Source organism: Tachysurus fulvidraco, chromosome 19 (genome assembly GCF_022655615.1).
Source record: "Tachysurus fulvidraco isolate hzauxx_2018 chromosome 19, HZAU_PFXX_2.0, whole genome shotgun sequence".
Classification (NCBI taxonomy): Eukaryota; Metazoa; Chordata; class Actinopteri; order Siluriformes; family Bagridae; genus Tachysurus; species Tachysurus fulvidraco.
Genome location: NC_062536.1, coordinates 17,732,868 through 17,746,050, shown reverse-complemented (window position 1 = coordinate 17,746,050; position 13,183 = coordinate 17,732,868). Strand labels below are relative to the sequence as shown.

At 38.1% G+C, this 13,183-nt stretch overlaps 2 protein-coding genes across 12 annotated transcripts in view; both read right to left on the bottom strand.

The window, feature by feature from the left end:
* Positions 1-423: 423 nt before the first annotated feature.
* ucn3l (urocortin 3, like) lies at positions 424-2,407 on the bottom strand. Of its 4 annotated transcripts, none has more exons than XM_047803744.1 (2): positions 1,984-2,407; positions 424-1,760 (listed from the first exon to the last, which is right to left on the bottom strand). In XM_047803744.1, the coding sequence occupies exon 2, from the start codon at positions 1,747-1,749 to the stop codon at positions 1,327-1,329; it is 423 nt and encodes a 140-aa protein (XP_047659700.1). In that variant the 5' UTR covers positions 1,750-1,760; positions 1,984-2,407; the 3' UTR covers positions 424-1,326. The 4 variants fall into 4 exon arrangements, with proteins under 4 accessions (XP_047659700.1, XP_027016188.1, XP_027016186.1 ...); XM_027160387.2 differs by having other exon boundaries at positions 2,150-2,255; XM_027160385.2 differs by having other exon boundaries at positions 425-1,760; positions 1,995-2,401.
* A 6,413-nt stretch (positions 2,408-8,820) lies between these two features.
* The window catches only part of col7a1l (collagen type VII alpha 1-like), a 116,717-nt gene continuing 112,354 nt past the window's right edge, over positions 8,821-13,183 (bottom strand). For all 8 annotated transcript variants that reach the window (XR_007138698.1, XM_027160394.2, XM_047804243.1 and 5 more), the window contains 3 exons: positions 11,748-11,813; positions 9,948-10,133; positions 8,821-9,162 (listed from right to left, as the gene is read on the bottom strand). Coding sequence is in view for 7 of the 8 variants with exons in the window: in XM_027160394.2 (XP_027016195.2) it covers positions 9,149-9,162; positions 9,948-10,133; positions 11,748-11,813 (266 nt within the window). In the remaining variant the exon portion in view is untranslated. The remainder of the gene's footprint in view (positions 9,163-9,947; positions 10,134-11,747; positions 11,814-13,183) is intronic.

Below are 13,183 nucleotides of genomic sequence, written 5' to 3'. Positions count from 1 at the left end.
CATGTGTATATACAAGCCTTCAGACAGTTAAGAGTTACTTTCTGAGTATGAAACAGTGGAAATCTGATTAAATCTTGGACTGGAAATGAAGGATCTGGAGGTTAAACTTGATCATGACAACAAACGAGAGAAAAGAATCACTTGAGGACTTTAAACTTCAGCTTAGTAAAATCTTTATTGCCCAGACACAACAATACGGCATTTTTCATCATCATCATCATCATCATCATCATCATCATCATCATCATCATCATCATCGTATACAGTGAATATGATTATAGATGTGCCCTAGTATCAGATTTAGGGTGGATTCTGGGTTCTGCAGCGAAAAAACCTTCACACTAACACGCTTGGAGTTTTTCATTAAAAACAAACAAACAAACAAACCAATAAATAAATAAATAAATAAATAAATAAATAAATAAATAAATAAATAAATAAATGCTGCTTTTGTAAAGTCTGAACGTGAATGAAGCTTAACCTTGATTAATATTTATATGGAAACAACAGCTATATGACGTCTCAGATTTATACATAAGGTGTTTGACAGCATTATATATAATATAATCCCAGGAATTTTTTGTTGTTGTTGTTGTTGTTGTTGTTGTTGTTGTTGTTATAATATATCAGATTAATACGTCGCCTTTAATATGCAACCTTATTTACATTATTACATTAAATTAAGTAATTTTGAGTCGTTAACGCTTTCATACATTGTGTTAAAAGTTATACCAGAAATATAATCAGAACTCTCCAAATCTGTTGCTCTCATTATATCAGAATTTTATTGAATGCAGAATTTTCACTCTCTCTCATAAACTGCAATAAGAATGCAGCTCTGTAGCTTCACAAAACATGTTTTCCTTAAAAAAAATATCAGCTTTTATTCTGCATCAATCTTAAGAGTCTTGTTTTATTTATAAATCTGATCTTGCAAACATCTTCAGTGTTTATTACTTGTCCTTTATGTCACTGATCTATACTTTACACCAATGTATTCAGGTACAGAGCAATGACTTTTATTTTTCCCTTTAATTTATTTTTTTACCAAGTCAACATGTATATGACGTGCATTTAAGAGTAACATATAAATCACATACACAAATCTGGACATGTTTTTAAAAAATAATTTATTCATGAAAGCCACGTTAAGCGTTTCAGAAGGTCAGTAATTTTATATATACATATACACACATCTCTGTTCTGTCCGTTCTGTGCTTTATGTTATTGCTAATGCTTGAGGCAATCAAAGCATATTAATTAACACACACACAAGTTAAAGAAAAGGAAAGAAAACAAAGAAAACCCAGGAAGCGCACAGGAAGTTCACCTCCTCTTGCCGATCTGCGCCATGAGACGCGCGTTGTGCGCAGCTTTGGCGCGCAGGTTCTTGGCTCTGGCGATGTCGAAGAGCGCATTCATCAGGTTGGTGGGAACGTCCAGGGATAGAGTCACCCTGCTGCGCCGGTCACTCCTTGCTCCGTTACCGTACATCTTGCTCCTGAGCAAGGTGTGGCTCAGAAACTTGTAGCTGGAGCCGGGTAAAGTCCGCCGCTCTCGCGACTCCTCGGACGACTCGTCGCCGTCGTACGGCGCCTCAACGACTCGTTCCGCGTCCGCGTCCGCGCTGGAAAGAAGCACGCCGTCGCAGAGGAAGCCCGAGTCGGTGTCGTACGCGCGCAAACACAGGCTGGAGACCGGAGTGCAGAGCACGGCTAGGACGAGGAGGAGAGTCCTCAGTGGCTGCATCTTCTACTCTCCTGTCGGGCGAAAAGACGCACGTTTAAAAAATACAGAGCTGGGGATTTAGAGTAAAACTGGCCACGACCATGTAATTACATACAAATCCTAAAAACTACTGGATAGTTATCTTCACTTTATAGATGTATAATCATCAACACAGTGTTTTGTCTCGTACAAATACGTAATCAGTTATTTGTCCTGAACTTAAACAGTGACGCGGCGTTTCAGTGCCAAACGCACAATGTAGGTACCTGATGCGCTGGATTAGGAAATCAAAGGTACCTGATGCGCTGGATTAGGAAACTGCTCCAAAATTTGATTAGTTGAAGTAAAAAAAAAAACAAAACAAAAAATTCCCCGATTAATCTAAGTAAGAGGTGCCAAGAATGTACGCGAAGCCACTCACTCAGAGTTGCGTGCAGCACAAAGTTGCATTGGCTAATGCGCACAGCGCTTCCTCAACTCCAACTAAAGCAGATGGCGCGTGGACGGAGAGTCCATGCGCCGGGTGTGTCATTTAGCACAGCCCAATTACACCAGCAATAACGTCACAGGTCTCAAATTGGTGTAAATACTCAGCAAAATGTTCAGGGGAGGTACACGGCTCATAAACTTTCTTTCTTCGGTTTGGACTTCGGTTCGTTATTCACTACATCTAGCGCGTGAGGCAGGTTAATGATGGCGCCACCGGAGCTGAACAACTTCTCTCTTTTTTCTCATCTCAGACTGATCACTTGTTTATTCACATATTCGAGTCCACGCTGCAATGCGAACAAGAGCTCTGACAGACTTGATGCTTCTATTTATCTACACTCTTAAAAATCCAGGTGCCATAGAAGAACAGTTTTGTCTGAGTGCCATAAAGAACATTTCTATTGTCAAAAGAACCCTTTCCCACTATCTATCTATCTATCTATCTATCTATCTATCTATCTATCTATCTATCTATCTATCTATCTATCTATCTATCTATCTGTCTGTCTGTCTGTCTGTCTGTCTGTCTGTCTGTCTATCTGCTCCAAATCTATCCACCCATCTATCAATCTGTCTGTCTGTCTGTCTGTCTGTCTGTCTGTCTGTCTATCATCTGTATGGTCAAATATAAATATTTTACTCCATTATATGGTTTCCACATGGGTAGTATTAGGTGAAGAAGAAGAAGAAGAAGAAAATCTACATACTATGGGCTGAAAGTGAACTTTAATAAACACGTCTGCAAACAAAACAAAATGTGCTACATGTTAAAAGAAATGAATCGGGAAAAACATGACCCAAGAATGAAACGTGTGAAAGATGTTTGAAGTGGCTAAGCTCAGTGAAGTCTGTTTTAAATCCACAGAAGAGAAAATAGTGAAAACATCCATCCTATACTCTGTAGCACTTACAGACATTCTGTAGCACTTATCCTACACATGATCGCTGAATCTATCAGAGGAGACTCAGTGCACAGGGTCTGGGACACCGTCAAAGGACACAAGCACACATTACGGACAATTTAGCGATATCACCAGCCTAAAACACAAATCTTTGGACTGGAGGACAAAATTCAGTTCAATTCAACTTTTATTTGTGTAGCACATTTAAGAATAGACATTTTCTTAAAGCGGCTTTACAGAACACGAAAGGTTTACGTACCTTTATTTGTATTTATCCCCAATAAATCAAGTCTGAGGTGACTGTGGTGAGGAAAAACTCCCTTAGATGGAAGAGGAAGAAACCTTGAGAGGAACCAGACTCAAAAGTGAACCTCATCCTCATTTGGGTGACACTGAAAGGTGTGATTATAAACTGTTATAAACGCCAGAGAGTGTTATTATGACTAATGTCATTATAGTCAGATTCAGTCTGAGGATGTTGTCCTGAAAGACCACATGGGGCCGACATATTTTCTACAAATGTGTGAAATCTAGATGTGTAGAAAAAGTGAAGCAAGTGGAGAGGAATTAGCGTAGTAGCTGCTCATAATAATAGCCAAGCACAAGACGATAATATGCGTTTGATCAGATCTACTGAAGCGCAGGATTTATGTCATGTATTATGTGTACGCCTGGCTAAAGAGATATGTCTTCAATCTACATTTAAACTGGGAGAGTTTGTCTGACCCATGAACACTGACAACCCAGAGGAAACTACACACACACACACACACACACACACACACACACACACACACACACACACACACACACACACACACACAGGAATTGAGCCCACAGCCCTAGAGCACTAAAGCAAACGTGCTAACCAAGTGTGAATGACTGTAAATGTGATTAAAACAAAATAATAATGAATAACAATGAATATCTAACATTAATGATTTTCAAATGGAACTAAAAACATCCATTCGGTTACATATGTCACATAAGTTTTAGCTATACAATGTAAATTTTTAGCTAGAATTTAGCTATTAAATTTATTGTGGTAATGTTCACCATATTTTTAATGTGACATGACATACGACTAAGTACAGTGACCCATACTCAGAATTCATCCTTTGCATTTAATCCATCGAAAGTGCAGACACACACAGCAGTGAACACACACACACCGTGAACACACACACCCCGAGCAGTGGGCAGCCATTTATGCTGCAGCGCCCGGGGAGCAGTTGGAGGGTTTGGTGCCTTGCTCAAGGGCACCTCAATCATGGCCGGCTCGAGACTCGAACCCACAACCTTAGGGTTACGAGTCAGACTTGCTCAAGGGCACCTCAATCATGGCCGGCTCGAGACTCGAACCCACAACCTTAGGGTTACGAGTCAGACTTCCTAACCATTAGGCCACGACTTTTCATGGGACACTAAGCATGACAGTGAACATAGTGACATTTTAGTTCAGGGAATTAATTTAACACATCACTAACAACATCTAAAGTGACTTTCTAACTTATTTCTTTCTTGATTAAAAAAAGAAGAAGAAGAAAGTAAAAAGTAAACTAATTCACAGACTATAACAGAATCCTGATTCATATTAAATGCGCTTTTTTGGTGAAGAGGTCAGTTTGTTAGAAAGGTGTTTGTTATATAAATAATGAATAAATTTTGATATTTAAAAAGGGCAAATCCAAGACTTATAATTCCTGCTGTGTTGCCTTTTTTGTTCAAAGTCCTTCTCCGTTAAGAGCTGCGGTAAATCGTGGCACAATCAGAAAAACATGCTTAAAAAAAGTACATGCATACTGAGAGTAAACATACAAATAATACATAGGGTTAAGGTAAGTATTAGCTTTTTTAATTACATTAAAAAAAAAAAGGGAAAATGTAGCTATTATTAAAAACCAGCCTAACGTCAGTGTAAACAAGATTCAGAGAACATAAAACATCTGTGAGACTTTTTCAAGTAATTTACTGTAGAAAAAAAATCTTCCTGCGGTTGATCGATTTAATCAAGATTTCCACTCATGCTCATTTTCACTGCCCTTTTATAGCTAGTGCAGGAAATTTTTACAATCAAGCACTCAGATAGCTTATTATTAATCAGCCTATGACATGCCATAAGGAGATCTTGTAGTAGGACACTAGTGTAAAACTGTGGGTTTTTGTTTTTTCATTCATTCATTAATTTTCTACCGCTTATCCGAACTTCTCGGGTCACGGGGAGCCTGTGCCTATCTCAGGCATCATTGGGCATCGAGGCAGGATACACCCTGGACGGAGTGCCAACCCATCACAGGGCACACACACACTCTCATTCACACACACACACTCTATGGACAATTTTCCAGAGATGCCAATCAACCTACCATGCATGTCTTTTTACCGGGGGAGGAAACCGGAGTACCCGGGGGAAACCCCCGAGGCACGGGGAGAACATGCAAACTCCAAACACACAAGGCGGAGGCGAGAATCGAACCCCCAACCCTGGAGTTGTGAGGTGAACGTGCTAACCACTAAGCCACCGTGACCCCCTGGTTTTGTTTTTTGTTTTTTGTTTTTTGTTTTTGTTTTTGTTTTTGAAATTGTCAAGTCCAATAATAAGAACAACAATAATGCATAATCTTTGTCAAACTAGGAAGTACAATGAAAGACCGCTGCTAATATTTTTTACAAATGAACATATAAACGAACCAATCATGGGCTAAACACAGACAAACAAGATAATACAAGGGGCAAGACATTTTCACCTAAGAGCTGGATGCCTCTGCCAGGAGGTTAAGACTGAGCTGTTGATGTCTCTTTTTTAACATCAGGGTTTGCTTTATTTATTTATTTATTTATTTATTTATTTATTTATTTATTTATTTATTTATTTATTTATTTATTTATTTATTTATTTATAATTTCACAGGCCTAGTGTCTATTTCCTAGACACTGTTTCATCTTTACCATAACTTCATTATATACCAGATGAGTTACAGGAGTCGACTCTGTCTAAACATGAACTAATAGTGAAAGGAAGAGGAGTGGGGTGTGTAATCAGAGTGTTATACTTTGAGCGAAAGTATTGTATCTTACTGAATATAAGACTTTTAACTTCTGTAGCCATTTATAACCTAATATTGACTTTAAGTGCTTTTTAAAATCTTTTTCTTAAAAAAATGCCCCCAAAATGGAGTTTCCTCCTGTTTTTGTTGTGTCCATGCGGATTGTTGAATGTCTTCCTCATGTTTCACTGATACAACATCATACATTTCTTTACACTGATTGAAAATATCTGATACGTCGATTTCTATTCGGCAGGGGATTGTATAAAGGTGGTATAAAGGTTTGAGCACCTGTTACAGTCGGAAGATGTCGCCTGAAGCAAGGAATTAACCTGGACTTTTATTGTGGTCTTGATCACCCACGTACTGAAAAACAGACCTATATGCAGGATGAAATGAATACGCTGCTTTATTAACAAAAATAAAACTAAGAAAACTTACACAGGACAAATACGACATGAGAAACAAAAACCTAACTATGACGTAGGAACCTGAAGACCACGGTGTCAGACCTTACTGCTCGAACATGACATTGACGTACACCAGGTACGTCATGCACATTCACAAGTTTCTAAATGAATCAAGAAGAGTTTTAGTTGAATGATTTATACTTAAACTCAAGGAAACAAGTTTGGAGATAAAAAAAAAAACGTTAAATATTTACAGCATATCGATGTGTCTATGTGTTTAACTATGAATATCAATCGTTGCATGTTTTATTTATTTGATATATTAAATATGGCTTGAGGACTTTGCTTCTGTTTATACCTCATAGCTCCAGGGTGTGGATCGATCTTGTCTGTATTGAGTTCTCTTTGTGTGTTAGTTGTAATTAGTGTGTGTATACGGTATAGTGTGTGAAGAGAGTAGAGTGTGTGTATACAATATAGTGTGTGTATATAGTACTGTGTGTGTGTATATACATTATAGTGTGTGTATATAGTATAGTGTGTGTATACAGTATAGTGTGTGTATACAGTATAGTGTGTGTATAGAGTAGTGTGTGTGTATACATTATAGTGTTTGTATATTGTAGTGTGTGTGTATACATTGTAGTGTGTGTGTATATAGGATAGTGTGTATACAGGAGAATGTCTGTACACAGTATAGTGTGTATACAGTATAGTGTGTGTATAGAGTAGTCGGTGTATACAGTACAGTTTATGTATACAGTATAGCTTGTGTATATTGTATAGTGTGTATACAATAGAGTGTGTGTACATAGTATAGTGTGTGTATATACACAGTAGAGTGTGTATATAGTATAATGTGTGTATACAGTATAGTGTGTGTATATAGTATAATGTGTATATAGTATAGTGTGTGTATACAGTTAAGTGTGTGTATATAATATAGTGTGTGTATACAGTATAGTGTGTGTATACAGTATAGTGTGTGTATATAGTATGGTGTGTGTATACAGTATAGTGTGTGTATATAATATAGTGTGTGTATACAGTATAGTGTGTGTATACAGTATAGTGTGTGTATATAGTATAGTGTGTGTATACAGTATAGTGTGTGTATATAGTATAGTGTGTGTATACAGTATAGTGTGTGTATACAGGAGAATCTCTCTCTCTCTCTCTCTCTCTCTCTCTCTCTCTCTCTCTCTCTCTCTCTCTCTCTCTCTCTCTCTCTCTCTCTCTCTCTCTCGTGGTTTGTGTCAGCCAGGGGATCCCCTACAACACATTATCTGTCCTTAGAGACTTGTTCTTCCTGTTGTGCCTTCATCTGGAGTGTTGGCTCACACCACATGGACAAAATGTACAGAAGAGAAACAGCTAAACATGTGTTTAAAACTTATTACATCATAATATATCATTAAAATGAAGGAAGTGTACAGGAATTATAAGTTTACACCCTCAGTCTAGAGGAGCATGTGAAATAATAAAAGACATCGGGATAGCCATAAATTATTGGCACACACACAAACACAATCCCACACACACACACACACACACACACACACACACACACACACACACACACACACACACACACACACACACACACACACACACACACACACTATAAACATCCGGTTCTTTTAGGATTCTCTGTCTGGGCCCCAGGAGACTCTCTCCAGACACGACTCAACAAAATGAATTGAAGCAAAGCCAATACACAGCATTTATACACAGGATGAAGCTAGTAGAGGTGTAAGTAAGCAAGTGTGAGAGAGGTCACGACATAAACCCACGCATTTACACTCACACACACACACACACACACACACGCACACACACGCACACACACGCACACACACGCACGCACACACACACACACACACACGCACACACACACACTCACTCACACACTCACACACTCACACACTCACACGCACACACACGCACACACACACACACACACTCACACACTCACACACACACTCTCACACACACACACACTCACACACATACTCACACACATACACACTCACACACACACACACACACACTCACACACATACTCACACACACACACACACACATACACACTCACACACACACACACACACACACACACACACACACACACACACACACACACACACACACACACACACACACACACACACACACACAGTAAGCATTATAATTTCCCTACAGTGCCTCTATAAAGCTATTTTTAACATACTTAGAGATGGTAAATGAACTTGCTGAAGTTTAATCATTTTTAAATAAACAGGGCTGTTTAATTGCATTGAAACGGTACAATAAGTGTTTGGACTTCGATCAGACTTCACAGAGCGAAGGCATACAGTATAATTAATAATTGCATACTGGTATCACAGTGCAACAACGTAAGGCTCTTAGTATGTAAACATGATGGAAAAATCAAAATACATTCAAGACAACTCCAAATAGATAAAATCAAATTGAAAAAAAAAGGAACTAATAAGTGAGAAAAGTGAGAAAATATACAAAAAAATGACATTAATCACTGGACGAAATGACTGCGCTTCAGTGAGTGCTGTCATCAGGACCGAGGATCTGAGTAAACAGAACACACACACACACACACACACACACACACACACACACACACACAGGAGCCTTAAAGAATTCTGATCAGTATGGAGTAGTTAGTTTAGATTAGTTAAACTTTATTGTTTTTAACATTGTTAAACATTGTATTGTATCGTATCATACCATATCATATCATATCATACCATATCATATCATATCGTATCGTATCGTATCGTATCGTATCGTACCATACCATATCATATCATATCATATCATATTGTATCGTATCGTATCGTATCGTATCATATCGTATCATATTGTATCGTATCGTATCATGTCATATCGTATCGTATCATATTGTATCATATAGTATCGTATCATATCATGTCATATCGTATCGTATCATATTGTATCATATAGTATCGTATCATATCATGTCATATCGTATCGTATCATATTGTATCATATAGTATCGTATCATATCATATCATATCTTATTGTACCGTATCGTGTCGTACTCACCGAGAATCTGCTTATTGCTGCATACACGAATAACATTAAGTTGTCATAACATGAGGATGATGATGACCTAACACTGCAGTCTATTGATCGTTAGCGAGACTGAAGCGAGGCATCTCACACGGTGATAAAGTGGGAGCCCAATGTACAGTTTTACAATTTTTTCGTATCTCTTTCATCCATCGTAAGATCGAAAATTCGTATTCTCGAACTCTCGTAACTCGGAGCATATCTGTATTTTTTAAGTCTGACTGCTACATTTCAGTGTATTGTTTGGAATAATTTGTTACCTCTCTGCTCCAGACTGCAGTAAGTCTGACAGCCATGTTTTGTGCTGAATCGGTTTCTGTTTCCTCCACAGCCGCTGTAGATAAAGGGCCGGCATGCTCCAGAGCTTGGGTGGAAGTACCAGAGCAACACGTACTCGGAGCAGTGGCCCTCGGACATCGGCTCCAGACAGACCTCTGAGGCAGATGCTGCACAGCAGGGCAACAGTACAGTACATTAGTACGTAGAATTTGTATTGGGGAGAAGTGACAGTAAAAGTCACAATAGTAGCAATAGTAATAACTGTAAGATTAGTAGTAGTATTAATAATAATAATAATAATAATAATAATAATAATAATAATAATAATAATAATAATAATAATAATAATAATAATAATAATGGTAGTAGCATCAACAGTAACAGTAGTAGCAGTGATAGTAGGAGGAGCAGTAATAGCATCAGTGTTAGTAGTACTGTCCGTAGTAGCATTGTGTTACGGCCCATAACTGTGCGATGTGTTTTTCTAACTTTTATATGTGTACAAGAACCGTTCTGATCGTTTCCTGGCCTTTGACTGGTACTCTTTCATTTATCCCTAAGAAGATCCCACTAGGAGAGCCTCACTTAAGGACCCCATCCACTCTCACATTCTCCCTTATACTGTACTTCAACACACTCTCTCCTTACTATCCTTCTCTTGAGTTGTTATGTCCTAATGACTCCTTTCATCCTAATGACTCCCTCCACTCTCACCTTCCCTTTATTTACTTAACGAAGCTGTCCAACGATGGAGGAGCCTTGACCATGGAAGATACAAATTTGTGGAAACTTCCCTCAGACTGAAGAAGCTGCTCCGATGAATAGTGAAACGTTTTAATCTAACTAAGAAGAAGTCCAGTACACGTGACTCGACTTCAGATCATTTAACTCTGATGTTTTGGGTGGCCATCTCAGTTTGTTTGCAGTTTTGTAAATAGTTGTAAATATTGTTAATACTTTGGGGAGGTATTTTGCTTTTTGTAAAATTTTTGTGGGCAGTTGTGGCCTAATGGTTAGAGAGTCTGACTTGTAACCCGAAGGTTGTGGGTTCGAGTCTCGGGCCGGCCACAACTGAGGTGCCCTTGAGCAAGGCACCGAACCCCCCCAACTGTTCCCCAGGCGCCGCAGGATAAATGGCTGCCCACTGCTCCGGGTGTGTGTTCACGATGTGTGTGTACGTATACGTAAAATTTATATATATATATAAATTTTAATTTAATATTTTAAGTCTGTAGTAATTAATAATTTTTTTCTTATTATTTTTCTTCTTGTTATTATTATTATATATTTTTCTTTTTCTCTCTCTCTTTTCCATTTCTATACTTCTGTTAAGCTGCCTCGAGACAACGGGAAATTGTTAAAAGCGCCATACAGATAAATTGGATTTGAATTAATAGTGGTAGTAATAGCTGTAGTACTGCTAGTGGAAGTAGTGTTAATGGTAATAATTATATATGTGGCTTGTTTTAGATGTTACGGCATGTGCACCTTAGCTGTAACATGAAAAATACATGTGACCAAATGTGATTTGGTATACAACAGTACACACTTATTTGTGCAACTCTGTCTAAATTGGTCTAACTCTGGAAATTAGTAATGTATAGTTTTGGAGATGAATTTCGATGTTAAGAATGAAGAATCCTAGTGAATTTGAATATGAAATCTAAAACACAGCGCACTAACCTCATACCAGTAACGCTTTGTACCTTTATAATCTGTCCAGATTTCATCCGACATATTTACAGCGATTAAAATGCAACACCTTCTTGTTTTTTTTTTACCTGTTGTAACCTTGAGGGCATGTCTTCGATCTCTCGGAGTCTGCTTTGTTTCCTGGTTTTCAGCCCCTGTGAGGTAAAGATATTTATTATCAGCATTTTAATCATCTGTACAACTTGGTACGACTGAGTGGTTCCATCTACTAAACTAAAGGATTAAAGAGTTCACAGTCGCCTTTTTATACTCTAATGATCAAAAGGCCATCTTCTTAAATGCCAGTGCTTTGTGTATGTGTGTGTGTGTGTGTGTGTGTGTTTGTGTGTGTGTGTGTGTGACATTTAAACACTGACACAAGTTTTTTTATACACTAATAATAGCGAGACTCAGCAGGGTTTGACATGCAGCAAAACAAGATGTCTTGTAACTTTTTGAGACTCTTTTTGAGACACTTTGTCCCCCGTTCCTTATGTCTCTTTATAAATACATATTGGAAATGCATTCAACAAAATTTCTATTTCTGATTTTGTCATTGGATACAGATATCCTAAATAAATACGGATTTGGCAACATTACATAGCAGTACAATTATAATACATTTTGTTTCATTGAAAGCCAGCCTGTTAGTGTAAGGCTGATTTGCCACTGCCAGGCCTCAGGGTTTGTATTCACTGATCCATGCAGAAAGTCTACATCCACGCTCTATCACTTCTTCCTGCTTCCCTGGGACATTAATGGAAGAGCACAGCATGAAAATGTTCTGGATGGTTAGGCAAGACTTGTTAAAGCCCTTGTAAACGTATTGTCATCATTATTTTTAGTCTCTTTGCTGAATTTACTATCAAATACTGTCCTTTTTGCTGGTTTTGAGGTGATTGAGTTTGTTCACTATGTTCACTGTGCTTATATATAAACATACGTGTTTAGCGTTCGCGTGGAAAATAAAGCGACTGATGACGTGTTAATGAAAACATTTAATGATAAATTATTATGATTGGAAGGTAATGAAATGAAAATAACAGTGTGATGTATGACGGCTCAGAGCTAGGATGCGGGTGTGAATGATCGGTATGTGTTTTATTAGGGTGAAATATTTGGAATATAATAAACATCTGGACACAGGGTGCCTGAAGGGTAGGGCAAAAAAAGAAATAAAAAGAGTACCTAGAGGGCATATACTGCTATACTGCATATAACCTAGTGCACACAGAGCATCTAGAAGTCACATCATCTCATTTTCTAATTTTTTCACATGTAGGTGAGACTATAGGGCACTTCATCTTGTTCTCTTACATGTAGGTGAGACTATAGGGCACTTCATCTTGTTCTCTTACATGAAGGTGAGACTATAGGGCACTTCATCTTGTTCTCTTACATGTAGGTGAGACTATAGGGCATGTCATCTTGTTCTCTTACATGTAGGTGAGACTATAGGGCATGTCATCTTGTTCTCTTACATGAAGGTGAGACTACAGGGCACTTCATGTAATTCTGTTACATG